The sequence below is a fragment of the Tinamus guttatus genome, unplaced genomic scaffold (assembly GCF_059628265.1).
Source record: "Tinamus guttatus ecotype Peru unplaced genomic scaffold, ASM5962826v1 Tinamus_guttatus_pri_ptg000043l, whole genome shotgun sequence".
Taxonomy (NCBI): domain Eukaryota; kingdom Metazoa; phylum Chordata; class Aves; order Tinamiformes; family Tinamidae; genus Tinamus; species Tinamus guttatus.
Genome location: NW_028288577.1, coordinates 1,437,680 through 1,463,602, shown reverse-complemented (window position 1 = coordinate 1,463,602; position 25,923 = coordinate 1,437,680). Strand labels below are relative to the sequence as shown.

The 25,923-nt window shown below is 46.7% G+C and overlaps 1 protein-coding gene across 7 annotated transcripts in view; it reads right to left on the bottom strand.

Annotated features, from left to right (window-relative positions):
• The window catches only part of BCAS3 (BCAS3 microtubule associated cell migration factor), a 272,079-nt gene that overhangs the window by 7,920 nt on the left and 238,236 nt on the right, over positions 1-25,923 (bottom strand). For 2 of the 7 annotated variants that reach the window (XM_088536029.1, XM_088536038.1), the window contains 2 exons: positions 10,290-10,457; positions 4,222-4,287 (listed from right to left, as the gene is read on the bottom strand). The exons of 1 other annotated variant lie outside the window; for it this stretch is intronic. In XM_088536029.1, coding sequence (XP_088392155.1) covers positions 4,222-4,287; positions 10,290-10,457 — 234 coding nt within the window. Of the gene's footprint in view, positions 1-4,221; positions 4,288-10,242; positions 10,458-25,923 lie in introns of all 7 variants that reach the window. 4 more of the 7 variants (XM_088536047.1, XM_088536056.1, XM_088536061.1 and 1 more) reach the window with 3 other exon arrangements.

The window sequence follows — 25,923 nt, the reverse complement described above, 5'->3', positions numbered from 1 at the left end:
ACTCTACCTTATTTATATGGCTCCAAATTCTTATGTTAGACATAAACATCAAAAAGCCTTAATAAACGTGACATCTGAAGCTCAATTTGGCATGTTGTTAGTGGGCTTGTTCGGTACAATAGCTTGCATCTGCTCTCGTGAAACCAGAGGACAGCTACTGAAAGTAAATTGAACTTTCCACTTTTAAAGAGTTGGTGTTTAAAATGTATTCAAGCAGTGATCCTAACAGAGTTTGCCTTTTTAGTTTCCCTATTAAAAACACCGAGAAATGTGTGAATCAGCTGCACACCGTGGAAAAGCGCGCGGCAGGGGAGAGCGCTTGCATGAAGCACAGCAAACCTAAGCAAACCAAGGCACTCCTGAACCCCAGCCCACATAAAAAGCAAGTTAAATCACCTCAAGCTGTTCAGATGCAGCTCTGTGCTTGGGCATCTGGCAGCAGAGTGAACAGAACTACCTGCTCTTCACGTTGCACTTTTTCTGCAGGCTTCTCCCACACGTTTTGATGGGTGAGCAGCCACACTTCCAAGCAGCAAGCCAACCAAGTGTCGGCAGAATACTGTCAAATATAATCTGGAGATTTTTTCTAAAGCATGCTGATAAAAGTAGCCCTGTGGGCAGCCAAACAAGTGTGCTCAGAGCTCGGCTCCGGGCCTGTCCTTGCCCCGCTCACCCTGCAGAAGAGGGACAGAAGCTACTAGGTTAATTTGTCGCCCCTTCGCCTTCCCCAGCACGACCCGCTTTTGATGGAAACACAAGAGTTGGCGTTTTGGGCAGATATGGAGAAAGTCACTGAGCAAAGAAATAACAAACAAATACCAGAAAAAAACAAAAAAAGAAAAAAAAAAGTGATGAATTTTAGCTGTGTGGGTATTCTTGGAAAATAGGAAAAAAAGTCTCTCACAGAAAAAGGCATCAAATAATTTGCTTCCTGGAAACAGCCGTTTTCCTGAGGTAAAGCTTAGCTGCCATCAGCCAGAGCCCGATGTTGCAAAATTCTCTATTTTTTCACAACAGCGAATGGTTGCAACCACTGATTTCTGTCAGCACGGAAAACTAATTCCTGCCTCACTGGCACATGGGGCAGAGCATGTTCAGACCACAAGGAATTGCTGTGATGGGAACTGCCTTGGAGAAACCTCCATGAGGCAGAAGCAGAAGCGAAGCAAAGCCCAGGAAAATGCAGCTTCTACCTTTTTCTCTGCACTTTTTTACCACACCATCCTTTTTGTTCTTCATGGAAGAGCAGACAAGCTGTACATAGCAGCATCCTTACGGGAAGGCCATGCGTTTGGAGGTGGGGTTCTGCAACAACCTGAACCAGGTCTCCCTTTTGCTGGAACGGTAGCATAGATGTTTTTTCCACTTGCAAAACGCCTCCGATTCCTGATTTTTCATACTATTAACTTTCCGCCAACAGATTGTGCATACAATATTTAGCAATAACAAACAGAGCAAGATAAAAACCGCTGCAGCTTGAGAAGGGAGCTCAGGATATGATTCCTCCTCACCGGATGCCTGGAAGATGTCACTGAAATTCTCTCTCTCTCAGTGCAACCCGCGTGGAGCCAATATGAACTCCCAGCAAAGTGCTTAAAAACCCATTATTTATAATAACTGTTAAATGATGAGACATTGTTTACCCAGATCGCAAGATAAATTCTCACTTACAGAATGCTTGCCTGACTGTCCTGAACGTCATCTGGTTTTTATTTAAATGCAAAATGTAATTAGGCTCCCAATAACACAGCAGAAGAATTCAATAAGATGGGGCTTTTCACTTACAGTTTAATATTAACATTTTCCCATAAATGTTAATGAATCAAAGTCTACTGTTTTATATATTATCCATGGTGGGGAAACAGCAGGCTAGGCAAGGAGGGAAAGATGATATTTTCATAGCACGATTTAGAATATGTACTGCAAGGAAAGCCACCTGCACTAAGCACCCCTAAGACCTGCTTTTTTTTCTCCTTTTTCTCTCCTTTTTTTTGCCTTTTTCCTCTCCCCCATCCTGCATTCCACCTGCCCCTCTCCACTAGACACGCTCCACGTATCAGATAGCTGACGGCAGAGCTGTTAAACAGGGATGTGGGCCCGCAGCCCTGATGCTCTTAGGCTCCAGCTTGGATATCAGGGCGAGATTATCAGACAAAAATCAGGTTACTGTTAGTCTGAGATCGTCCTCGAGAAACGAACGGGGGTGATCGGAGGCGCTGGCTTTGTCACAGCCGAGGCTGCAGCCTCCTGCACCGCAGCAGGAACCCGCGCGGCACCCGAGCACAGCGAGGATGGCTCCGGGGTAGGTGGCTTTGGTGGCACTTCAGCAGGACACCAGGGAGCTCCTGCCTCCCGCAGAGCTTCCCGGCACGGGGAGCAGAGCTGCATGGAGCAGGCCACATGGCCGGGCCGAAGCTTGGCTCGCGCGGCGACGCTTTAATTGTTTTAGCTGTTGCTTTCCCATTTATCGATGAGAGTTCTGCTGTGTTAATGCATATTTTGTTGTTCGGTGACTCACCCTCCACTGTATCTCTCTAATAAGAAGCGTTCATTTAACAGTTTGGCTACTTAACAATTTATTGCATAAATGGGTTTCCATCCTGCAGCCTTCTCCCCTAATGAGGGCCATGCATACTTTATGAGAGCTCTGCTCTGCTCTGCAGTAACTTGGGCTCTTTTCTGCTCGAGCCCAGGGAAGAGGAGACGCCCGTGACATCAGAGTGATGCCAGGGCTCTGCGGGGCCACGACGGGGAGTCTGCAAAACCCCCAACTCACAGACTTCCAAGCCAAGCTGCACGAATAGAAAATTGCTTGAGTGAACTGTTAAAAACCAACAGCTTTTGTGGGTACCAAAACACATCTTGAATAGCCGGAATCACTACATGGGCGTGATACTGCAAACCGAGGAGCTGTAAAGATGCTCAGCCCTTTGCAGAATCCGGCCAAAATGAATACCTACCATGGCTCTCTTCTCGTTCCCACTGAAATCAATAGCAAAAGCACCAGCGATGCAAAAAGCTTAATGCTTTACAGGGCACTCAGTGAAACAATCAAACGCGAGCAAAGCCGAGCCCCGCAGAAAGGAGCTCCGCATCTTCCCGGGAAGTGCTGCGGGATTGCAGTAGCAGAATTAATTTGCTTAATCGTTAAGAATAAAACAAAAACAAACAAACAAACAAAAAAAAAACAAAAAAAAACAAAAAAAAAGAGAAAAAACCCCACAAAAACACAAGCAAAATCCAACACAATAACAAATCTCTAAGGGGAAAGGGAATTGTTTCTCCGTTAACTACATTGAGACAAAGCACTGGGAAGAAAAATGTCCAGTTCCAATAATGTCATAACCTGATTACAGCCTGCACAGAACAGCTAAAACACTTGCAGAACAATGAGTAAGAAATTAAGTTTCAAATTGAGTGCTGGCCCTATCTTGTGTCACTTCTTGATGCTCTAGCAGAAAGGACACTGCTGAGCACATTTCACATCCTGCAGCCTGAGATGCCTCGATGCAGACATCATTTAGTCATCTCATATATGTTTTTCCCCCCACTTCTTTCTCCAGGAGGAATGACAAATCTAGAAATGTGACTGCACTTTGTTTTATTATGATATTGATTTTTGCTGCCAAGGGAAAGTGCATTTATCCCCTAGGTCTGCGTGCTGGCAAGAAAGGGTTAAGAAAATGTTTATCACAAAGCTGGCTTCAGAGTTGAAAGTAATGTGATCAGTAATGAATTTTGTGTTACATTAGGTTGTATAAATGGACAGACAAGCGCAGACAACAAGTGGCCAGGAGTCGGGGCTAATCTAATGATGTAAAAATAGAGACAGCACCAATTATACTTGGGGCCAGCTCAGAGCTCCTGCAGGGACTGCAAATGAATAGGTACAAATCAAATTACTGACTAATAGACGCACTACAAGAGAGGGCAGTCAATGCTAAATACATTAGGGCCTTGTGACCTCTCTGCTCTGAACAGCAGAATCCTAAATTTGACTTAAAAAAAATCAAAGAAACTCTTGTTCATTTAAAGAGAGAAATGGAACAATGTTATTTGTGAAATGATTTGAAGCACTCGGGTATTTTTTGTTTTGTTCCTCTATGGCCACTCTACGCCTGTAACCCCGTGAAATCTGGCAGAGAGATTACGTTTAAAACTAGAAGAAATATTTTGTGTGCAAAAGGAAAGACCTGAGAACAATACAGTTATGTTACATACCAAAACATTTCAAAGCCATGTGCCTCTTTGTAGTGATGCTTTTTACCGCTACTTCACCGGCTGTGTCTGCATCAAAAATAAAATAGTTCTTAAAAAAAAAAAAAAAAAAAAAGAGCCTTGGTTTAATAATAAGAAAATTAAACTCCCCAAACCAAAATTGATTATAAATAAATGCAATTGCCCAAATTCTTATCAAATGTAGAGTATCGGCACTCTCTTTACAGACATCAGAGGATGTTTCCTACCAAGAAGGGACTGCAGCTCCCACCAGGAATGTCTGTGGCATCAACATCCGTCCAACCCCCCTTAAGAAGGTCCGGCACAAATGGCACCGAATGGCCGCGGGTGCCGGGGCTGGCGCCCCGTGCGGGGTCCGCACTCCTGGCCACGGTGGGCAGCAGCCAGGACTGGGTGGCTGGGCATCATCAGGGAGTTATAAAGGTGCTGGTGGCCCCAGGATGGGTGTCCCCGCGGCTGGAAGCCCATGTCGGGTGTCCAATGGCCTTGGCGTGCACGAAGCCCTGGGGAACAAGCACGGTGCCGGAGGATGAAGGCCATTTGCTGCCTGTTGCATGCGAGAAATCACTAAATTCAACACGTTAAAATAAGCCCAGGCAACGCATGCTCTCCTCACTCAGCTCTGCAAAACATGGTGGCTCTTGAACACCCCTGAAATTTCAGTTCTTTTAGAAGCATCTCATTGTAATAAGCCTTTTGTAGGAAGAGCTGCATTGAGCTCCTGGACTTATTTGAGGGGGTAATTTAATCTCTGACCCTGGGATGAATATTCCAAAAGCTCAAAGGCTGCTTTTAGCATCGCTGCTATTTGATATGCCAGGGCACTTGCTGCCCGCTGCTGCTGAGGTACCAATGAACCTGTGCAGAAACCTGCCCGCAGAAATGCTTTTTGGGGGAAAATCAACAGTTCTGTGCTGCGTTCCTATATCCTGAGTCCCCGTGAGAATTAAGGAAAACAGAAGGGGTGGTGGAAATTATCTTAGTAGAATTAAAAGGAAGAGGAAGGAAAGAAAGAGGGAAGGAAGGAAAGGTTCTGATTCAAGCTCTAACTCTGTCTAGGGCTAATCCTATTCTGCAAACTAAATGTGCAGATACTTTTTGGTACTGGTGGCTGCTCATCTGAACACGGCTTCTGATGACAGGCATTTTCTCTTCTGGAAAAAAAAAAACCAGCATCAGAAGATTTTTCCTGTGCGAGGATCAGAGGGAATCGCTCCTTCCTCCTTTCAGGCAGATGAATACCCTTCTGACCCGCACCAGGCATGCAATAAAGCTTGTGACTTCACTTCTTGTCAGGAACTTCAGATTTAGACCCAGGCTCCGAATTTCACATAAAGATTTCAAAAACTTCCCCTTGCAGAGCTCAAAGGTGTCAAGCCCGGAGTTTGGTGCAGGCCACCGTGAGCATCTGAGAGCCAGATGGAGCGTGTGGCTACGGAGCAAGGGCAGCTCCCGAGTGTCCCAACGCGGAGCCACAGCCGGGCCGGCCCCACCGGCCCCTCCAACGAGCTCCACCTGCTCACGTGCCATTAATCACATTAAAGAGCTCATTTCCAAACAGGAGCTTTGTTCGTCACACAACGGGTTTGTGAAACTCCAGAGCGGTTTTGCTGCTTCTGCATCTCACCTCTCACCAACTCTCCAACACTGGTACTCAGAAGTGCAGTTTTGCAGGGAGTTTGGGAGAAAGTGAGATATGCCATTTTTTTCCTTTCTTTTCCCTTTTTTTTCTTTTAAACTGAAATTCTGCTCACATTACAACGGGTTTAAACCGCTTCCCTTTACATCCTATCCTAAATCTTCAAATCTTGCAGGTTTTCTTGACTACATTGGTGTCATATTTAAATCTTTCCCTCTGCAGACACTGCTTCTGGGTTGCAACATTTGGGGGATGTTCTGCAGTCTTTTAAGACAAGTTTTCAGTGGAAGTTCAATGTATTCCTGATACAGGATTGGTAGAGAAAAATGCTGTTTTCCTGCATAAACTGAAGTATAAACTGAGCTAACACAAGGCACTGAATTTCATGATGAATTAAAAAAAAAAAGGATATATGCCCACAAAGAAAAATCTTACTCATCTATGACGATGGAACAGTTCCAACACTTGTAAAACATTGCAGAAATGTGGATTTGGGTAATCTTTGTCAAAATAAATTAGATACAACTACAACATAAGGGCAGCCAAACAAATTGTAACAGGGAAGACACAGCAGACAGGCACCAACTGCAACCACAAACTGAATAAAACAGCAAGGCAGGCTCTGATCTCTGGAGTTGCATCCACTCCTACGGCACCCAGCGATCGAGCCGCAGAACCGGGCTGACAGCAGCCCCATCTATTCCTAAGGAAGTTTGTAACACTGCCTATCCTGACAAAATTAACCGAACACTTATTTGTTTTGCCTAGGTTTAACATACATTAAAGCTCTTGTGCCGAAGGACAGCACAAGGTTGGGCTGAACTCCCCGGATTCAGTGTATTTAGCTCTTACTGCACTGAAACACAGAAGGGCCACAGAAATAGCCTCCCTCGGCTGCATCTGAGCACGAACCATCCACCGCACTGGAAGGGGCTTGGCCTCATATTATAGACTAATTTTCAATTTTATGCCTAGAGATGACCAAAATGCATTTGAAAGCTTAAGAAATGCACTTATTGCACTTACTGAAGGACTAAATAAATCACAGGATTTACTGATTGCAATAATTTGGAAGGAAAGAACTCTAACCCAGGCTGGTAATTTCTGTATGACAAATTTGAGCCAATATTGTCAGAGAGATTTGTTTCCTGGCAGCACAGTTTATCAAAATACTATTTTTTTTTTTTTTGAGAATGCAATGTGAAGCCAGAGCACAAACTCATTTACATTGCAAATGTAAATATTGTGGCTGCTGGAAAACAAAGCTTTGCAAGAAAAAGAGGTCACTGACCACTAACATTTTGTGAATAGACCTCTTTTTTTTCAGTCAGAGTCTCACAGAAACAGCAAAAACATCTTCTTGCATCTTTGCCAATTTACGCCTTCTTTGGAATTAAATGTGTATCTAGGCTGACAGCTTATGTACAGCAGACTCCACTTAAGATAGACATGGGTTGTCTGGATAATTGGATAACAAGGAGAAGAGCTGGTTTCCCAATCAACTCAACTAGCTGTATGACTGGAGTTATCATTTAGGTCACAGGCAAAGTAGATTTTTGGGGGGTCATTTTCCAGACCTGGTTCTTCTCCCATCCACTGTCCGACAGCCCTTGGCAACTAGCCCGAGTCCTAGACGGAGAAGACCCATTAGGCCATGACTCCCCTTCCCTGCAGACATAGGAATTGCTCCTCATGGTTTCAATGTCCTCTGCTTGGATGTTTCCTCACAGAGCACCTCGTGGTGCCCTCTGCAACGGGCAGGAGTGGGGACTGCTGAGCCAGTGCTGCGTTGCTAACTCTGCTTTCAGTGCAAACTGCAGGTCAGAACAGAAAAACTGCTAATATCCACCGCCCAAAACGGTCTGTGTATTATGAGCATGAGTTTCCTCTGCACTACTGAGGCATTTCAGCCCTGAATACTATATGAATCTGCCAGCTATGTCCTAACAGTTAAGGCATTAAAAGAATCTATTTATCTCTTGCCATGAAGTGTGTGTCAGGACCAGTTGTGCACTTGATAACGTCTCACTGTCCATCTTATTTCTCATTTTACTTTGTACACGTAGTAGATCTGAGCACCACACAGGCACATATATTCACATTTAGCACTAAAAATTTTTGTTATTTTACGGTTCCGTTCAAGTGAGACTTTGTGGGCTTCATTAAATTTCTGTAAAATGTGTTAAACACTGTGTGGAGAGAATTCAAGGAGCACAAACAGGGGTTAAAGGCATGCAAGACTCCAACTTGTTTGGATGTCCGGGGCAAGTTCAAACAATCCTACCTATTCAGAGCCAGCAAAGACACCTCACCTCTGAAAGCAGGGCTAATGTACCTCCAAACTTATCTGGTTTTATTTACCACCAGCAGCCAGCTGCTAGTGCTTTAATGCCACCCCTGCAAGCGGCTGCCTTGGGTGAGACCACGCGTGTTGGAGCCAGCGCTCGCCCGCCTCGCAGGCAAGAGGAGCCTTCCAGGTATCATCTGAGCAGCACTGGGATTTTTATGGCCATCTGGGAGGAAGAACAGTTCAAGAGTAGGTAGGGGATGAAAGCAGAAAGGACATGGGACTTCCCAGCCTTATCAAGAGGTATCCTCTGCTGCACCAAGTTATCCTGTGCCCAAATTCCGAGAATAAAACGTTAGTGATAGCGAGAGCCCTGCGTAGGCAGAGGAACACAGAGCATAAGAACGATAGAGACAGCAGGGTAGCAGGATTAGGTGAGTTGAGTTAATGCTCTTGTTAACTCACTACTACACGATGCTGCTTGTGTTTGCTACTTTGAAATGGTGCATCTTCTACCCTCCCTATGAACATTGTGTACCTGGAGTAAAAGAGCAGAGGGAAATCTCTCTGGAAGAACTTTAGCTCAGTGATGGCATCTCTTTATAAACAGCTCTGTCTTTATATAGAGAGACCTTGAATGTTGTGAACCTTACGCCAAAGCAGCTGGCACTGATCTGTGCTGGTGAAAATGGACGGTAAATCTATACCTGTATCTCTGACCTCTATCTTCACTGCTCATTTTTCCATCTTCTCAGGGCTTTGAAAACATGGCCTGATTAAACTCCACATCACCATTGAGAAGCATCCCTATCCTTATGGCAGAGATGCAGCAGCTGAGTCAAGGCAGGTTAAGTGCCTTGTCCAAGGCAGCAAGATGATGAGAATGAGCACCAGATCTGGGACTGTGACCCATACTGAGCATCCAGCCAACCTCCTTCGCAAACACCCAAGTCCTTGGAGCCCATCTTTGCTCAGCACTAGCAAATCAGAGGTGGATGGGCTGAAAGAAGAGAAACTGGGGCCATGAAAGTGGCTTCTGGCCTGCTCAGCAGCCTGGTTACTGCCATTTGTACCTCCATAGAGCAGGAGCCTGAACTCCGACTGCTTCTTCTTGGGAGGCAGCAGCAGAATGGCCCTGCTGTGGGTTAGATGCTCCGTGGTGACCCATCTGCTAAGCGAGGGTGACAAGCCTTGATGGGAGAGCCCTCGAGTCTTCTCCAGCTGGAGCAGTGAAGAGCAGGGAGAGCTCCATGCAACACCAGCCCTCAGCAATACGCGAGGGCAGCAGCTGACAAGGAGGAGACAGCTTCCACTCTCTGAAGCCTTCCATAATGTCAAAAGGTTGGCATACCCATACATTATGCTAAAGCTTGCTCTTTTTTTTTTCTCTCCTTTTTTTTCCTTCCTAGGCAGCTTGCCAGAACAGTGACAAGTGAGTTGGCAGCTGATGTTAGAAGCTACCATTGCTATTAGCTGCTGGTCACAACACAAATGGTGCATGGATCAAAGATGGACTGAGCCCTTTTACTAGCGGGCATTTTTAAAACAAGTCAAAATTAATGGAGACAATAAAGCCACAATAACTGCACTTTGCCATTTCTGAACATTTCCTACCACGAGGCCCCTCGGAGCTGCATAATCTCTGACGTGCCATTCCATTTATTTAAACAGATGATATAATTTATCAATATAATGGACACTGATGAAGACGGATTAATTTGGATTACAGAACCAGCACTTCACAGTGTCTATTTAGGACACCAAATTAGGATGTGTGTGATGATGACGTTGTTGTGAACAGCGTGGGCATAGGCAGAGATCTGCACAAGGCTGATGGTGCTCTTGGGAGGAAAGCGCTTAACAGGGCAATGCAGGAAGGAGGCTTCAAATGTCAGTGTTTATCTTCAAGTTACTTTAGGCTTCTCAGACTACATCTATGTGATCTAGCAACATTTTCCTCTTTGTCACACTAGAGGAGAGCCCAGAGAAGTTAATCAGTCACAGAAGAAGCAAGCTGAGAAAAGGGGAAGCGAAACTTGAACTAGTTAACAACACAAAACAAAAAATCAAAAATCACCATTGGGTGAGATGTACGTGATCTCTGATCACACCTCTTCTTTGTACCTGTTCCTGATCCCACTATGTCCCTGCTGGGCGACTCGCACATCGCGTCGGCCAGGCGCTCTCGGAGGCCCTCCTCGGTGTGCTCCAGGGAAGACATGTGGCGCAGGCCGAAGTTCTCGGGCCAGCTCCCGCACACCTCCAGCAACGTCACGCTCCGGTCATAGGTACCTTTAACAGACAAACGGGAGACGTCTGGTAGACCTCAGGACCAAACTTCTTCCACACATATCATTTATTGCAATGGTTCATTTGAAAGAAAGAAGCCCTCGCGTTCTGAGCTCCTGGAAAGCTCATTTCAGCCCCTTAATTCAAATGTTGATGCTGAAGCAGAGGAGAAGCAAGCGGAGCCCTAAGAACTGGACTGCTCGACCAAGCAGCTGTAAGCAAAAGAATTAAATGAGAAATACAGATCCAGTTCTGCTCGCACACCAGTGAGAACCAGGAGCGGTGCCGCTGAACTCACCGACACCGGGGCAAACGACGACAGACTCGGAGCTGAGCTGCTTTAGAATTGCATATAGGTTATTAAGCACATCCTAGACAACTAGGAACTGGTTTTGAAGTTGACTTGTGAGGAACAGACTGCTTGCTGGCTATATTGTGTTTTAAATATGTCTACAGAACAGGAAAAGCAAGCCTTTCTTTCAGACCAGATTATATGTGGATCTTCTGTGTTCCTGCAAAGTTTTAGGTCAAATTTGAGCTAAGAGTCTCTCATCAACAGTGTTTTATTTAAGATGCTGGCTATTATGATAGCACCTACAATAGAGACATAAAATAACTCCCAACTTGTAGTTATTTCCTAAGTTAAAATAGCATACAATGTTTTGCTGAATGCAAAAACTAGACTCTGAATCCAAGACCTCTTCAAAGTGCAAACTAAAGTTATTCTACTTTATTATTCAGCGAGTCTCCTGCGAAGGCTTACTGAAATCACTCCCACTTGGAGCAGGATTACAGCTAGGCTTTGTTGCTCCAAGCACATACCGTTTACTCCGCTATTAGGTAACTGAATATGCAGCGTTTATTGTGCCTGGTTTCTGCCAGCCTACCGAGGGGGGAAAAATGCAAATGCCAATGTTTCTCAAAGTTAAAAGTACATGAAACACGTCCTTGTTATCAGGCCTTTGGTTTTCCCCTTTGATCAGCCGTCAGAAACTATCTCCACTCGCGCGCTGTGACTGTACAGCTTCACAGCACACTCTCTGCCAATGACAGGTGGTAATAGAAAGGGTGAGAGACCAAGCCCCGCGGCAGGCGTCCCTTCCTCTGATAACGGCCAAAGTACCGGGTGATAACCGTTAGTAAACACTCGGGCAGCCAGTTAATCCATACATCAGCAAAGAGGGGCAGATAATTTTGAACTCTAATGGCACGGACAAAAGCACCGGGGCTGGCATGCAGGGATTTATATGGGCTGCAACGGTGACTCGTGGCTCCTGAATTTCATCAGCGCGCACGGCTTTGATTTATCGCTCCGCCTGGCCGCAGAGGAGATTCCTGGCACTAGAAAACCATCAACACTAAATGGACTCTACAGACCAGGCCGGGGCTCTTGGGCGACGCGCGCACTTGAACCCTGGACGCGCCCCAGGCCGAGCCGCGAGGGCTGACCCAACATCTCCACTTTCTAATTGGGGCTTCAGATTCAGAGGGTTGCTCCGGTCCACTAGTTGGTTTGAAAGAAAGGGGTTTGGGGGCCTGTGTGAGAAAATGCTGTGAGGTTAAGGAGTATCTGTTGTATTTAAGTTTCTGCAACACCACCATGTTGTCAGATTTCCTAATTGCAGGCAGAAAAGCGAGATGTGGTCTTTTTTGACTTGATTCTTTCTGTGTTTTCAGAAGAGCATGAGACCCTCCCTCAGCTTCAACTCTGTTAAGACTCCACTGATTTCGGTCATTTTTGATGGGGTTGTTTAAGTACCTGGACAGCTACTGAGAAGGCTTTTAAATGTGACCGGGAGGAGGCCGGGGGTGGCAGCAGGCAGGCACTGGGGAGCTCCCGCGGGTGCTCAGAAATCTGCTCTTCCCTCGTGTCTGCTCTTATTTTGAAAGTGAGAAATGGGAGCATTTCTGCTCCTATAAGCAGACATATGAATAATAAGGCAAATGGTTTTTGAAGCTCTGCCAAGATGACTGCATACGTGTGCAACGAGAAACTTCATGGAGTGCTGGCCCTCTGGTTGCAGAGATACTTGAGCGAGAGCAAAGGAGACAAGTGTAGCATTACCTCGGCAATCAGGGCCGGGAGCTGCCAGAAGTCCTTAGCAGCAACGTGTGAGGTGCAAGTGTTAATGTAAATGCAGGTTCGAGGGATTAACTGCACAGAAAGCTTGTAAAAAAAATCCGAAGGGCTGGGGAGGCTCTGGTTTTATCTTTCCTCCTTTTTCACTGCTTTTCCATGTTATGTGCCTGGCACTGGCAATATGCTTCGTGTTGCTCCGTGAGGCCGAAGGGCTCTGTGCTCCGCGCTGGGTCCAGAAACCTTTTTCTGCTTTTAATATTGGTTCCATGTAAAGGCGAGTATAAAGTAGGGCCTTGCCTAAACCAGAGAGGTCATTTTGGACTGAGAAGCCCAAACCACGAGAGCTCTGCCTTGCTCCAAATGCAAAAAGCTGTTTGAGGCCAAGCCAGAGCAGTTGCATAGGACCTTCCCGTTCTGCTCGCCACTGCCAACAGGCAGCACATGCAAAACGATTTCCCCAGGCAAAATTAAGTCCTGGATATTCTTACAACTTGAAAAACACTTCTGCAAAGTGCATGAAGTCACAGATGGGCTGCTTCTTCCCCAGGAGCCTTTGGGTGCTTTGCCCTACATACATCTCGAGCAACGGGACACGAGCTAATGGCATTAAAGTTAAACTGATAGCAGCTAACCACATCTTTGCTATTTATTAAATTGTAATCTCTTTTTCTGGCTGCCTTGCTCTCCCTTTCTCGATCCCAGTCTCTCGGCTGATAACGTATCGCGTTTCTCATCGCTGGCCAGAGCGCCGCTTCCAGATAAATCTCGGAGGCGCATCCTGCCCTCGGAAGCCAGGGAGCCCCCGGCCCGGCCGCGCTGACCGCCGGGAAGGCGAGCGGGAGCCTCCCGCCGGCTCCGCGGATTACCGGGCGCTTGAGGGAAGGCAGACCCTGCCGGCTGTGTTTACTGACAAACTGCTGAAATCCTCCTGACAGCCACAAATATAAGACCCTGATGTGTGAAAACCGGCCCTTCTGCATGGCAGAACCCCCCTTATGAGGAGCAATTCACCTAGGGACAGCTCAAGGAAGGAGCAAACCTGTGTTATTTTAGCTAGGCAATCATTAGCGAAATCCTGCTGAAACCTCATTAAAATCATTGGGAAAAAAAATCCCACTGACTAAAATCCGTGTTAGTATTTCATCCTATGGCTTGGTGCTTTCAATCAAGCAGGGAATTTTCTCCTCCTCCTTGAAAAATTTACTGAAGATAAATGGGTGGAAATGAGCCACCAGCCTCCTTTGCACCATCCCAAATTCACGGCACTGCAAATGTACAAAATAAACTCCAAATCCAACCAAGTTTAGTGAGCAGAAACTTTGGTTCTTTGGTTTTTCTACTGAAATTTTGATTTTCTCCCAATAGGGACCTCACACTTCCCTCCTTCCACTGCCATTGGCCTCGCTGCGAGAGCTGCCCTCTACTCACCCGGCTGCAGGACAGGGCAGAATTTGGCCTTTCTGCTTAATGTTTCTCACATTTTATTAATGGCACAGGCTTCTGTTATTACTCACACCAAATTACCTCGCTTGTAAGCACAGGATTTGTCTTTAACATTGCAATTGTTTCAAGGCTTTTAATATAAAAGGAAAATAAATTAAATTCTACAGAAAGGGGAAAAAAAAGAACCTTGGAAACATCCCTTCCTTTCACAGTTCACACTACCAAACGAAGCCCAAGAAAACCAGAGCAGCTTATTTTCTTCTCTGAAAAATCTAGTGCTAAAAAGTATTTTTACAAAATATTTTAATGCTTCTAGTATGTTATTTTTCTAAGTCAAAATAGCTAAGCTAAATCTTTCACCATAGCCCTTAAATTCAAAAGCCAGGGGAAATTTTTTTCATTAAACCCCTGGATAGCTTTGTTTAAAATATGAAATCAAGTAGCTCCATTTCCTGTCTTCTAAAGAACAGTAAATCAAACATGAGAACGTTCTCCAGAAATACAGTAACGGTTCTATTAAATGGCTTGACAGTTTTGCGCCTCACCTTGCATATTGCAATGCACACGCGGGCAAAAAAATGGGGTAAATAGGAGCAGAAAAGCACGGTCGGGGACACCGGGTGGATGGTCCCCGCGTCCCCATCCCAAACGCCCTCCTCATCCTCGCGGCCTCTGCGGCTCCGGTCCCGGCAGCGCCAGAGCCGGCGATTTTCAGAGCGGGAAGCAGGGCGATATTTTTATAAATGCATAAATCTTTTCGAGGCAAAACAAATATAGGGGAAGGAATGTAAACATTATTGTAAAACGCATAATAAAACGTCTGTTTGTTAATTTTGCTCCTGATTATCCGGCCTATCTGGGCTGCGGATGTTGAACCGCTTGCCTTTTTTTTCAACCCCCTTACTCATTTAAAAATAGTTTCCTGCATGTTATATGAATAAGCAAAACCTAAGGTTTAAATCCAGGAGAACTTTGAAGTATGAAACCCATGGTCTATGGGAAACTATGTTTTCATTAATCAAAGTAGATGTTTCTAAAGCCATCAGATTTATCATGACTGGATTTCATATGTGAAACCCAATATACACACAGACATCCACTGCTTGTCCTTGCGGATTAGGCCTGACCTTTCCCTCTCCTTTCCGAAGGATCTGCCTTTCCTCAGCGCTCGGCGGCCCCGTGCGCCGCGGCCGCGGCCAAGGCAGCCTTGACAAAGGCTGGCTCCAACTCGCGGCTCTTTGCGTCGCAGTACGAGGCGGGGGTAAGGTGAAAACACAAATGATGAAGTGCATTTCTTGAAGCCTGCCTTTGCCTCGCGGGCTCACGTTAGCCGCCACGGGCCGGGTAACCTGGTAATACACCTCGCTGCCAAACGAGGGACCCGAGTGTCGCCGGCCGACGCGGCCGCAGCCCCGACGTGAGGGAGAGGACGGGCGAGGAGCGACGGCCCCGGCGGCGGAGGCGGGATGCGGCATCCATACAAAGCTGGGATTAGGGACAAGAGTGAACGGGCTGCGTGCGGTGTCCTCGGGAAGTTTATGCTGCGGTTTTGTGGGAGCAGAAGGAAGGGGCTCGGCCTGGGAGCGAGAGCGCCGGCTCCCGCACTGCCCCATGCACCAAAATCACCGCTTTCCTCCTCAGATCTCAACCCCTGCCTACCCAGTCTGGTAAAAAGGAGCAGGAGGAGGTGGAGAAAAAGGAGGAGGAGGAGGAAGACAAGGAGGAAGAGGAGGAGGAACAGAAGGGGATGGAGAAGGGCTAACCAAGTGCTACTGCAGCACAAATCAACTTACAACAAACAAGGATCTAAGAACAAGTCCCACATTGTAGCTTTTACTTCTTTGTTGTCTTTTGAATGAGTCCTCCTATTTTCCCTATCTGTGAGTATTTACTGCTTGGCTGCAGTTGGCTACAGGAGATATCTGTTATATTAGTTCAGATGAAAAGGCACCATTTAAGTAAATGCAAAACTCAACTACAACTTAAAGAACACAGTGAACTGAAACATAAAATGAGCCTATAATTTTTTTTCAATACCAGGTAATTTAGTATAACCTATTTAGCAAGCAAAAAGCAAAAAGAGGCGGGAACTACAGCGTAACTAGGTGCTATTATGTTTTTTAAAACTAAATGCCTCCTTATAATAAAAATAATTACCAGGAAAATTGTTATTTCCCCTTGAATCTCAAGATCTGTGCATATTTCGACTCTTTACAGCTTTTCAAGATCAGGAGGCCTGGAAAAAATCAGGAACGCTACAATCAGCCCCAAGTCCCCCCCTAGGGATTAACATTTCTTTACATTTAATCCTGATGTAAAATAGAATATTGTGACAAACGGAGAGCTCTGAACAACTGCTGGGGCTTCCTGAGGCGGTTCGGGGGGATGCACCGCACACCAGAAACTTCACCTGACGTTCTTCCAACCTCGAGGTCTGGAAATTTCATTAAAAAAGGATTCACAAAGGATCTTCGGCACTTTTTAGATTTTGCAGAGTTGGAAAGGTTTTCTTGTGGTATTCACATACTTACAGTTCTCAGCCCCGGTTAAAATTAGAAAATCCAGCGACTTTTTTCTCCAAATAAAATTTCCCACTCTCCAAAGAACTAGGACTTAGGTAAGCTTGGAATAAAATGATGACCAGGATTTTCAGCAGTGCCCAGGCAATGCAGACACACGATGAATCCCATTAAATACCAGCGAGGGCTTTTTAGATAAGTCTTTGTCTCATCTCAATAAAACTTGCCATTTTATGACGCTCAGACCTAACCATGTCTTTGCATTGGCTTCACTACAAGAAGCTGCATGAGATGCGCAGGGGGATTAGGTCCCCGCGGGCTCGCTATGGGGATACATTTTGTGGTCCATGATACTGCATACTCCTTTTTATTTGCATGGCATTCCTATGCCAAGCAATTGCTTCGCTCGCTGAAAAGGCCTTGCAGGCATACCCTGCCTCAGCAACACTTTGCAAGGTAGGAACATGCCAGCTCCACTGGAGGCACTTGAATAATATATTGTTACTTCCCTTAAGAAAACAGCAAGATTTATCATGCTTATTATCAATCTTGCAGCCTGTGCAAATGCACACATATATACGGACAAAGGACATGTAATGGATTATAAGGGGCTCATATTTACCCACAAGTAAGGAAAGATCTGACAATTCATCAGGGTTTTCGGGATAACTAAGATCTTATGTTACACTTTGAGACACAAGTGTGGATTTGTCATATTGCTTGAGAATTAGTGGTAAGCGTCTGAGCCAAGGAATTTAATTCTGATTGTTTCACTTGAATTAAAAAAAATCTCCGTGTTGAAAAAACATTGGAACTGAGCTATATACTAATATATCACTCAAGGCGTAATAGGAGCCGCTTGCTTGTGCAATAGAAACAGCGCCTGCAATGCCTGGGAAGGCCAGTTCATCCTGGTGTAATTCCCACACTGCCGAGCTGCTGGGGATGCCGTGTCCCAACCTCTGGGCAAGGCGGGAGCGAGGCCACATCCGCACGGAGAAATGCCCACGGAAAGGAACGGGGTCTCCTCGGCTGGCACAAATTGGTATAAAAGGTTTTGGGAGCAGCTCGGGAGCAAAGGACACTGGCCCAGCAGCTGTCTCGGCTCCGGCCACGTGAAATTTGGTTTCTATCACTAGCAACCAGTTAAGAATGAAACCAAAATATTTTTCGCATTATAAGAGCAAATACTTTTCTCGTTTCACATCACCTTTTCCAGATGCAACATTTCACTAGCCAGCTGACATATAAACAGAAACCAAAATATTTTCCTAAGGTGCATCACAAATCCTGCTCCGGGTCTCTAACTTGTAATTTATTTGCCTTACCTCAGCACGCGATAACACACACGGCAGGTCCAGGCTACTGCCTAGTCAGTACTTGTAAATAGGATAAGTCAATCTCACTTGCAGATGCTCGGCCTTTGCTGCGGGTTTGGGAGGAGGTCCCTGGAGGAGGACTCCTGTTTTCCCCAAGTCTCCAGGCTGACACGCAGCCACCACGACACCTTGAACCCCAGGCCACGGAGCCAGGCCCGGGCTCGACAGGGCCCTTATGCTCCCATCAGCAGCCTGTCTGCCTGCAAGGAAATCTTCCAAGTGAGGAGAGCCCAGGGAAATGCCACATCTTCCTAGAAAGGCATAAAAACCCATGAGTGGAAAGGACCCCCCGGGCCACCAAACGCTGATCGGCTGATCATGGATCCTCTCCAGGAACCTTGGGCATTTCGGAAATTGTTCAGTCAGTGTCTGTGGGCTCCTCGGTGAACATCAGAAAGATGTGTCACTATAAGGGTTCTATAGAGAAATGGGAAATTTTATGTTTAAAAAATAACAAAAACTCAAAAAAACCCCCTTTCCTCATAAGCTTTCCAAGTTGGAAAAGACAGAAATTTTTGGCCAGATTCTGAACACATTAAATGCATGTGCCAAGTTGCATGAGCCCGGTTATCTAGGCTCCAACAAGGATGGGTCCTACAAAGCACTGAGCTCTCTGGTCCCAAGCCAGCTTAAGCATATACTTAATTTTAAGCATGCAGATAGCCACGGTGACTTCAACGGGAGCATATATACGCTTAAAGTTAAGTGTGTGCTTAAGTGTGTTGCTGGAGCGGGGCCAGGGCACTCGGCGACGCGTGGCACCGCGGCCTCGTGTCCCTGCGCTCCGTGCCGAGCGGAGGAATGTCACTCCATTTCCAAAGGACAGGCAGGACCCAGCTGGTCGCGAGCCAGCAGCCCCGTCCTCGCTGTCTGAAGTTCTCCTGCGAACGTATTCAGGAGGTTTTGCCCTTGTCACTTGTATTATCCGTCAGGCATCTGGTGGCTGGATAAGGCAGAGCGACATTGCAAGGTGAGATGATGGAGTGAAAAAATTATTGCAGCTGGCATGTCCTAGCCTTAGGCTCTCGGTCATTTAACTCATCCGCGCTCATCCTCAGACAAGGCCGCGCTCGCAGGGCAGCAGAGTCCCCGTCTCCGCGCCTCGCGTTCGCACTCCGCGATTCGCAGCAGCGGCTCCAAGCGCAAACCGGAGCGAGGCCAAGACTGGTCCTGTTTGCAGCCAGAGGTAACGCCACCAGGAACAAGCAAGAGTTAAAAACCAACCAAACCAAAAAATGAACCAAACCAAAATACAAGGGCTTCACACTGCCTTCTATAAATCGTCATGTTTCATCTGAGTGTGGCATTCCAACCTAGTGTTATGGAAGTGAGAAAAGGTGACTCAAACGGTACGTTTCTAGGAGGCGATTCTTACAGGGAAAAATTTCAGTAAGAATCTTCCCTACAAACATCTTTGGGCTGGAATTTCTCTGTTTTCTCCCTTCGTATCACTACGTACAAGCAAGCACACCGTGTACAAGCTTTAAAATAAACAGCAGGTGAGCACTTGTTCACAGTTTAAGGTTGGCTGCCAGATGCTTGGCCGGAGCTCCGGACAAGCCAAAGGGGACCTCATCCCACCCCATCTGCTGATGCCCGGAAACCAGAGAACAAGAGGAAGTGGATTCCTCAACCCAAGCAAATGCAAAAACTGCAAGCTAAGAGAAAGGCCGATAATTCACGTTGTGCTGATAATTTATGAAATGCAGGGGGATCTAACTCCGAAATACAAGAACAGAATTTTTATGGACAATGTTCTTTTTCTCTTCCATCAATAAAACCCATTCTGCAACACTGCTGGCAAGGGCAGGCCTTGCTGTGATTTATGAAGCAATGCAACCTGTAATGTAATTTGGGATTAACCATTCAGCTGGAAGCTCCCAAAGGCCCCAAGGGACCAGGCACAGAGGGGGATGGAGGAGGGATGTTGGTGTGTGCAAGTCTGAGCCACGATGCCCCACATCCCTGCAAAAACCCCACAGAACCTTTCCCTGCCCCAATGACCCATTGCTGGCCAAGATGGACCCAAAGGGCTGCAGACTCCTTCCTTGTGGACAATAAATACTCTGCTGAAATCACAGCCTGAACCCGCTTAAAGGGATAAACCTGCTACTAAGAGCTAAGAATCAAAAGGGAAGATTCCAATTTTTATGCCAGAAAGCTAACAAAATTCTTCAGCTTGTTATAAACAAGCATCTATCATTATGAGCGCAGTTCAGCATGTAAAAATCCAAAGATGGAGTTTATTGTCTTTAATGGCTGAGAAATGACAAGTGTGTTTGGTTGAAAAGGAATTTAGCACAAAGTAGTTCTGCACAAGAACCAAAATCTGTCTTAAAAAAAAAAATCACTGTTGACAGTTTTACAGTAGAATTAAGCCACTCTGAACTCACAGAAGTGGGGCTAAGCACAAGATTTGGGGGAATTAAAATGCAAAATAAATGTGATTTTTTTTTTCAAAGGAAAAAAATGGTAACTCAGGTAGGTTTCTTTGTGGTTCTCCCAACATGTCTAATGTTAGGAAGCAAGATCCTGGTGCTGCAGGAGACATTGCTGCTTGCCAGCAACACCAAGCCAGGCGACTGCGGCGGTGCCGGGTACCGCTAACGAGGATACGGCCAGGATGCGATGAGGATGCTCTCAGGATGGGGATGGGGCTGCATAAACACCAGGGGAAGCGTGTCCTCCGGTGGGCGAGCTGAAAGGTGGAAGCTGGCCAAAGGGAATCTCTCAAAAACCCTGGACAGCAGCAAAATATGTGACAAAGAAACCTGCCAAATGCTTAAGCGCTCTGCTGCAAGCCGGAGCTGGAAGGAGCCTGCGCACTGGAGCCCTTGGAAGGAGGACAGACTTCCCTGGAACGGCTTTGCTGCCGAAACACCAAACAACCACGGCCACAGCAAACCAAGGAAATACCAACAGGATGGGAGAGAGAGGAGGAAGAGAAGGGGGAGAAAGGAAGTGAAATCTTGTGCCAGTCGCAGGCACACCAATCTACCCATTGGCGGGTTCATTTAAAGCAAGGAAAGAGGGAAAAAATGGGACATACAAGTGAGCAGGATGGAACCGCGGCCTGGCAAAGGGGCCTCCCCATGTGCAAAGTGTTGCCTTGGGCAGATGAGGAGGGCGACAGTGGCACAATTCGCTTCAGATTTGGGAGGAATGGACCCAAAGGGGCTGTCGGATGCGCTCCGAGCAGAGAGGCGGCTCTGCTGCCCGTCAGGCCCCGTTTATTGCTGTTCCTGCTAGGCCAGAGGAGCTTTGGGAACACGGATCGTAACACCGCTTTTATACCCTATAAAAGTGCACTGCAAAGTGATGAGAAACGTGGACTGTTGAGTTGCGCCAGGCAAGTCCATTACACAAAAAAGGAGCACACTTTTCCGTGTTTTTTTTTTTATGATGCAAATAGTAATTCTTTTCTCGCTGTGAAAAAAAAAAAAAAAAGAGAGAATTGGGACCCCTCCAAAGCATATGTTTCACAAATCTCCTGAAGTGGAAAACAAGATTCCGAAGGGGAAGAGCAGGAGGCGCAGGGTGAGAGGTCACACAGCCGCGCGCCCCGGGCACATCCGGATTGGGGATCGCGCTGGAAGCTGATGAACATCCCAGGAACGGGTTCTGTTGGATTGGATTCAGAAGCCAGGGTGAAACTGGGGGTGTTTGAGCCCACCTGACGGTCGTGCTCGGCTCAGCAGACACCTGCCTGCCCCTTCCATGGTATCCGCATCTCAGCGCTCCGGGTCTCCAATGGAGACAACCTCGGCAGTGCTCTCCATGGCTCCTCTTCATCTAGTTGGCACCATCTGGAAGCTGTTTCCAGGAGGGCTTTAGGAGCTGGTTTTCTCCTTTCGAGGGAGCAGGAGACATTGGGGGTGTTTCGGTGAGATATTTAAGCTGCCCCTGAGCTCAAAGCTCCTCTTCACCCCAAAGTCCCGCCAGGATAGAGCTGAACAAGGCCCTGATGGGCTAAAACCCTTCAAACATTTTCGGTGTCAGCCTTTGAAATCAGTCCTAAGCCCCTCGTACATCTGAACACGTTGGCTGTCAAGCAGAGCAAGGGAGGGCATCAGCTCAAGAGGTTACATTGACATGACCTTCTCGAGAGAGAGGCAAGCAAGGCAAACGGTCTCCTTCCTTACTGAAATTATTGCCAACACGTTTTGAACACTGTGGAAACCAGACTGGAAGCAAGACATAAAATAACTGCAGCTTTTTGCCTGAGTCTTATTGATACCACTCCGACTAGCCCAGTGAAGTCATTTGTCCATCAGATGGTTTCTCCACCTGTAAAATAGGCACGAGATCTCGTAGCTACTTATGTTTCCAAGCGAAAATATCTGAAAGTGCTCAGAGGTCTCAGTAGCAAGTCAGCATGTAGCCCTGCTCACAAAAGATCCCCTGTGGCTAACGATACAACTTGGAACACCTTGGAAATCCAAAGCAGATGGGCGCAGTGCCCATCTACACGGGAAAGCTGCTGTTCTCCAAGCAAGGCTGTTGTCAGGTCATGAGGCCGGCACGGCCTTTGCTTCTGCAGCTTCTGCACCAGGAGCTTTGGGCACACGTAGCAAACCGGTTCTGACCCTCGTAGCCATGAAGACCAACAGCCCACGCAGAACCCCAAATCTCCCTGTTCACAACAAGTGCAACTCAGCTCTTCACTGGGAACAGGCACCCGGCCAATACATCATTTAAGATCCCATTTCAGGACTTAGGAAGACTGAAGTGGTGCACAGACCCTGGGCCAACCTTCGGCACCGAGAGGGACTTCGGCTGTACTCACCAAGCAAGAGCTGCAAGTGCAGCTTTCTGCAGGACCCTGGGCAGAACGAAGGCTCTAGAAGCATCATCATCTGAGAGACTTGTAACCACTGTGTCCACCCACCATTCTCACATAAATAACAGGTCCAAGACAAAAGAAGTGGAAATTAGATGTTTGTGGTGAATCGCTGAGAGCCAAAGACCTTATAAGATACCCAGTACTTACATCTACACTTAACTAGGAGTGAAACTGCAGACAGGAGACCTCAACATGTGGCATTCACATGTGGGCTCAAAAATCCTGTCAGAGGCAGTTTTGTTCTGGTGCAAACGGCGAGGACACGATGCAAAGCGCAGAGAGGCGGCTCGGCCAGCGGTGCCGCTCTGCCCGGAGAGGTGCCAGCGCCGCCGCCGCTCAACCCAGCGCCTCAACCCAGACACGCAGAAAGCTGAAATTCAGATGTTAGCGTCAAAACTAATAGGAAACAGGATGTAGCTGTAATGTAAATACCGCGGTCCAGATCCTGGTCTCAGTTACAGCGCGGCAAGTCCAACGCGAGCGCGGGGGGGATGCGTTCTGTTGCAAATTAATGAAGAATTTGCTCTTGTAGACTTAAAAATAAACTTGTAACCTTTTCTGACCCCATGTAAAAACCCAGCAGGATTTTCTCCAGGATTAGGCAAAAGACAAACTAGCTTGTTATACCGATATTACCGACTTTGGAGCAGGATCCTCCTGGTGAAAGCCTGAGTCCACCAAAACCCACTGTGGTTTCACCAAAGGAAGCCAGGATTTCGCCCCAAATCATTGAATGGGTTCCACTGAAGAAGGAAGAGAAGACACTAAAACACCAGCGAATGCTCTTCTAATGATTCTTCAGACACATTTTAAATAAGGTGTCAAACCTAATTAAAAGTGCAGCTCCGTGGATGTCTTCTTTGTGCCGCACATAAACAATTCCTCAGGGCTCCCTGGCCAGAGCACTCCCGCGAGCTGGACCGGCTCTCCCCGAGCAAACCAGAGACATCTGCAAATCGGATTCAAAATCTCCTTTTTTTTTTTGAAAACAAAATGATTAAAAGTTGAAGAAACACTTCCATATGGAAGAATCTTACCCCAACAGGTCACCACAAAGACACTTCAAACACAATAAAACAGGAAGTGCTAAAAAAAGCCTAGCAGCTCACAAAAACCCCCACAACCTTTTCCACAGAAAAAATATATGTCACCCTGGGTAGCTTTGCACAGTTCAGAAAAACCATTTGGCAGCATAACGTGTCTTTAATCTGCTCAATTTGCTTATTATAGTAAAGGGTTAGAGGAATTTTCAGGCAGTGGCCAAGAACACTCCAACGACATCCCTCCCCTCGAGGAGCAAACTGAGTTAAAGTGAATTAACTTCTTCGACGTCGATGTCGCAGAGCTGAAAGTGCCCCCACCAAAAAGAAAAGGGGACAAAACAAAAGCTCCCGTTCCCAAAGCGAGGTTTAATACGAGCATTTGCAGAAATGCTACGTCAGCTTTGCAGGTTGTGGGCAATGGCAAGGGGCAGCGTGAGCGGGTGCCCGCTGGCCACCGGCCCCAGCCAGGAGCCCCGCGAAGCCACCGGGGGACGTCACCGTCACCGGCTACCCGGGCTGCCCGCTCCTGCTATCCGATACCCCCGAGTTAAAGACAGAGAGGTGCAAAAAGCTTAATGATATTTGTAGCTGAAATTAAAACTTTAAAAGGAACTTATAGCGCACGGTAATGTATGCAGTGACATCTGGGACTGTAATCAGCAAACTGCTTTCAAGAGCTGCCAAAGCAAACAGTCAAATAACAAATCCACTTTACAGATCATCAATCTGGTCGGGCACTTGCCAAGGTAAATAGTACAAGGCTGAAGTTTGCTTTGCAAACCAGTGAGCTGGGAGTTTAGCAAGGCCTGCTTCCAGGGCAGCAACACCGGGGCAGGGTCCTTGTAGGTTTAGCCTACAGGAAAGTTCAACAACTCGATATCCAGCCAGCGACTCGGGCTGCAAGGAAAGAGAGGGAAAACAACCCATGTTGGGGGTTACAAAGGAAAAAAGAGATTTGGGCTACGTTCATTTTATGACGACAGCTATTAACAGGGGTACACCTAAAGCACAAACACTCCGATAATGCAAAGTTTATTATAACTCTGCTTTGCAGACTGGGCAACATTTCATGGGAACGCCAAATCTAAGACTGAAAAAAATTAGTAGGAAATGAACCTTCTTTTATTTTCAAATGAGATAAAATCTGGCTCCAACTACCATATTTTACATTTTAGGGAAGAGGATATAAAACATCAAACAGTGATTTTTTTTTCATTATGAATGCAAGAAAGATAATTTATGGCGGCTGCAAAACATTTTTTTAAGAAGCAAAGCCTTTATGTTCTGCGTACAATTTATAGGGCTGTAAAAGAACGAAGCGAAACAACCGTGGCCGTAACAGGCGCATTTATGAATAATAATTGTAAGTTCGTTTTGTTAGAACAGCTTGAGCCCGCGAGCTCCTTCCGCAGCTCTCCGGGAAGTCCTCAAACGCAATCTCTGACTTGTCTAATGTTACACCCTTGGCTCAAAAGGAAAGGGGAGTCCTAGAAGAAATTGCCAGGTAGTGTATGTCGAGAATGGAACAGAGGAAGACCTGAATTTCCTGGGGAAAACTGCCTCAGCTCTGTCTTCAAGTACAAATATTTGACTTTTCCTGCAGTCATGTGGCCGTGTTGCAACACGGCGTAGGAAAACCTCCAGTGGGGCTACGTCGCACATGGCTTTTCAGACAGCAACGGACTGTTTCCCTTGCTGCAACCAAAACCCATGCCATAAGGGTTCTGTTGATAAACAGCAACCAAATGTGATGAAATTGGCCCAATATTTATCGCAAGAAAGGTGACTACTGGCACGGTGGTATGGCTGTGCATAGGACTGCACGTGCATGCATGCACGCACAAATGACTGCGCAGTTACCTCTTTTTTTGGCTTTAATTTGCCATTTATTCCAGCGACCAAGTGGTGCCATTGCAAGGCCTCTCGGCGCTGGCAAAGCCGTCCCTGGGTTGTGTCACCTCTACCCAGCGCGGGGCGCAGGAGCCTGGGGCACCCGCCGTCCCCGGGCCGTGCCCTGCAGCTTGATCTCTGTCACCTGCTTTGTAGTTATGGCAAGTTTCTCAAACGGTTCCTCTACGTTTGCAGCTAATCAAACCATGCTGAAGCATGGGAGCAATTTAGAGCTGTAGTTTGAAATACGTAAGTGGATCCCCCACAGGCAT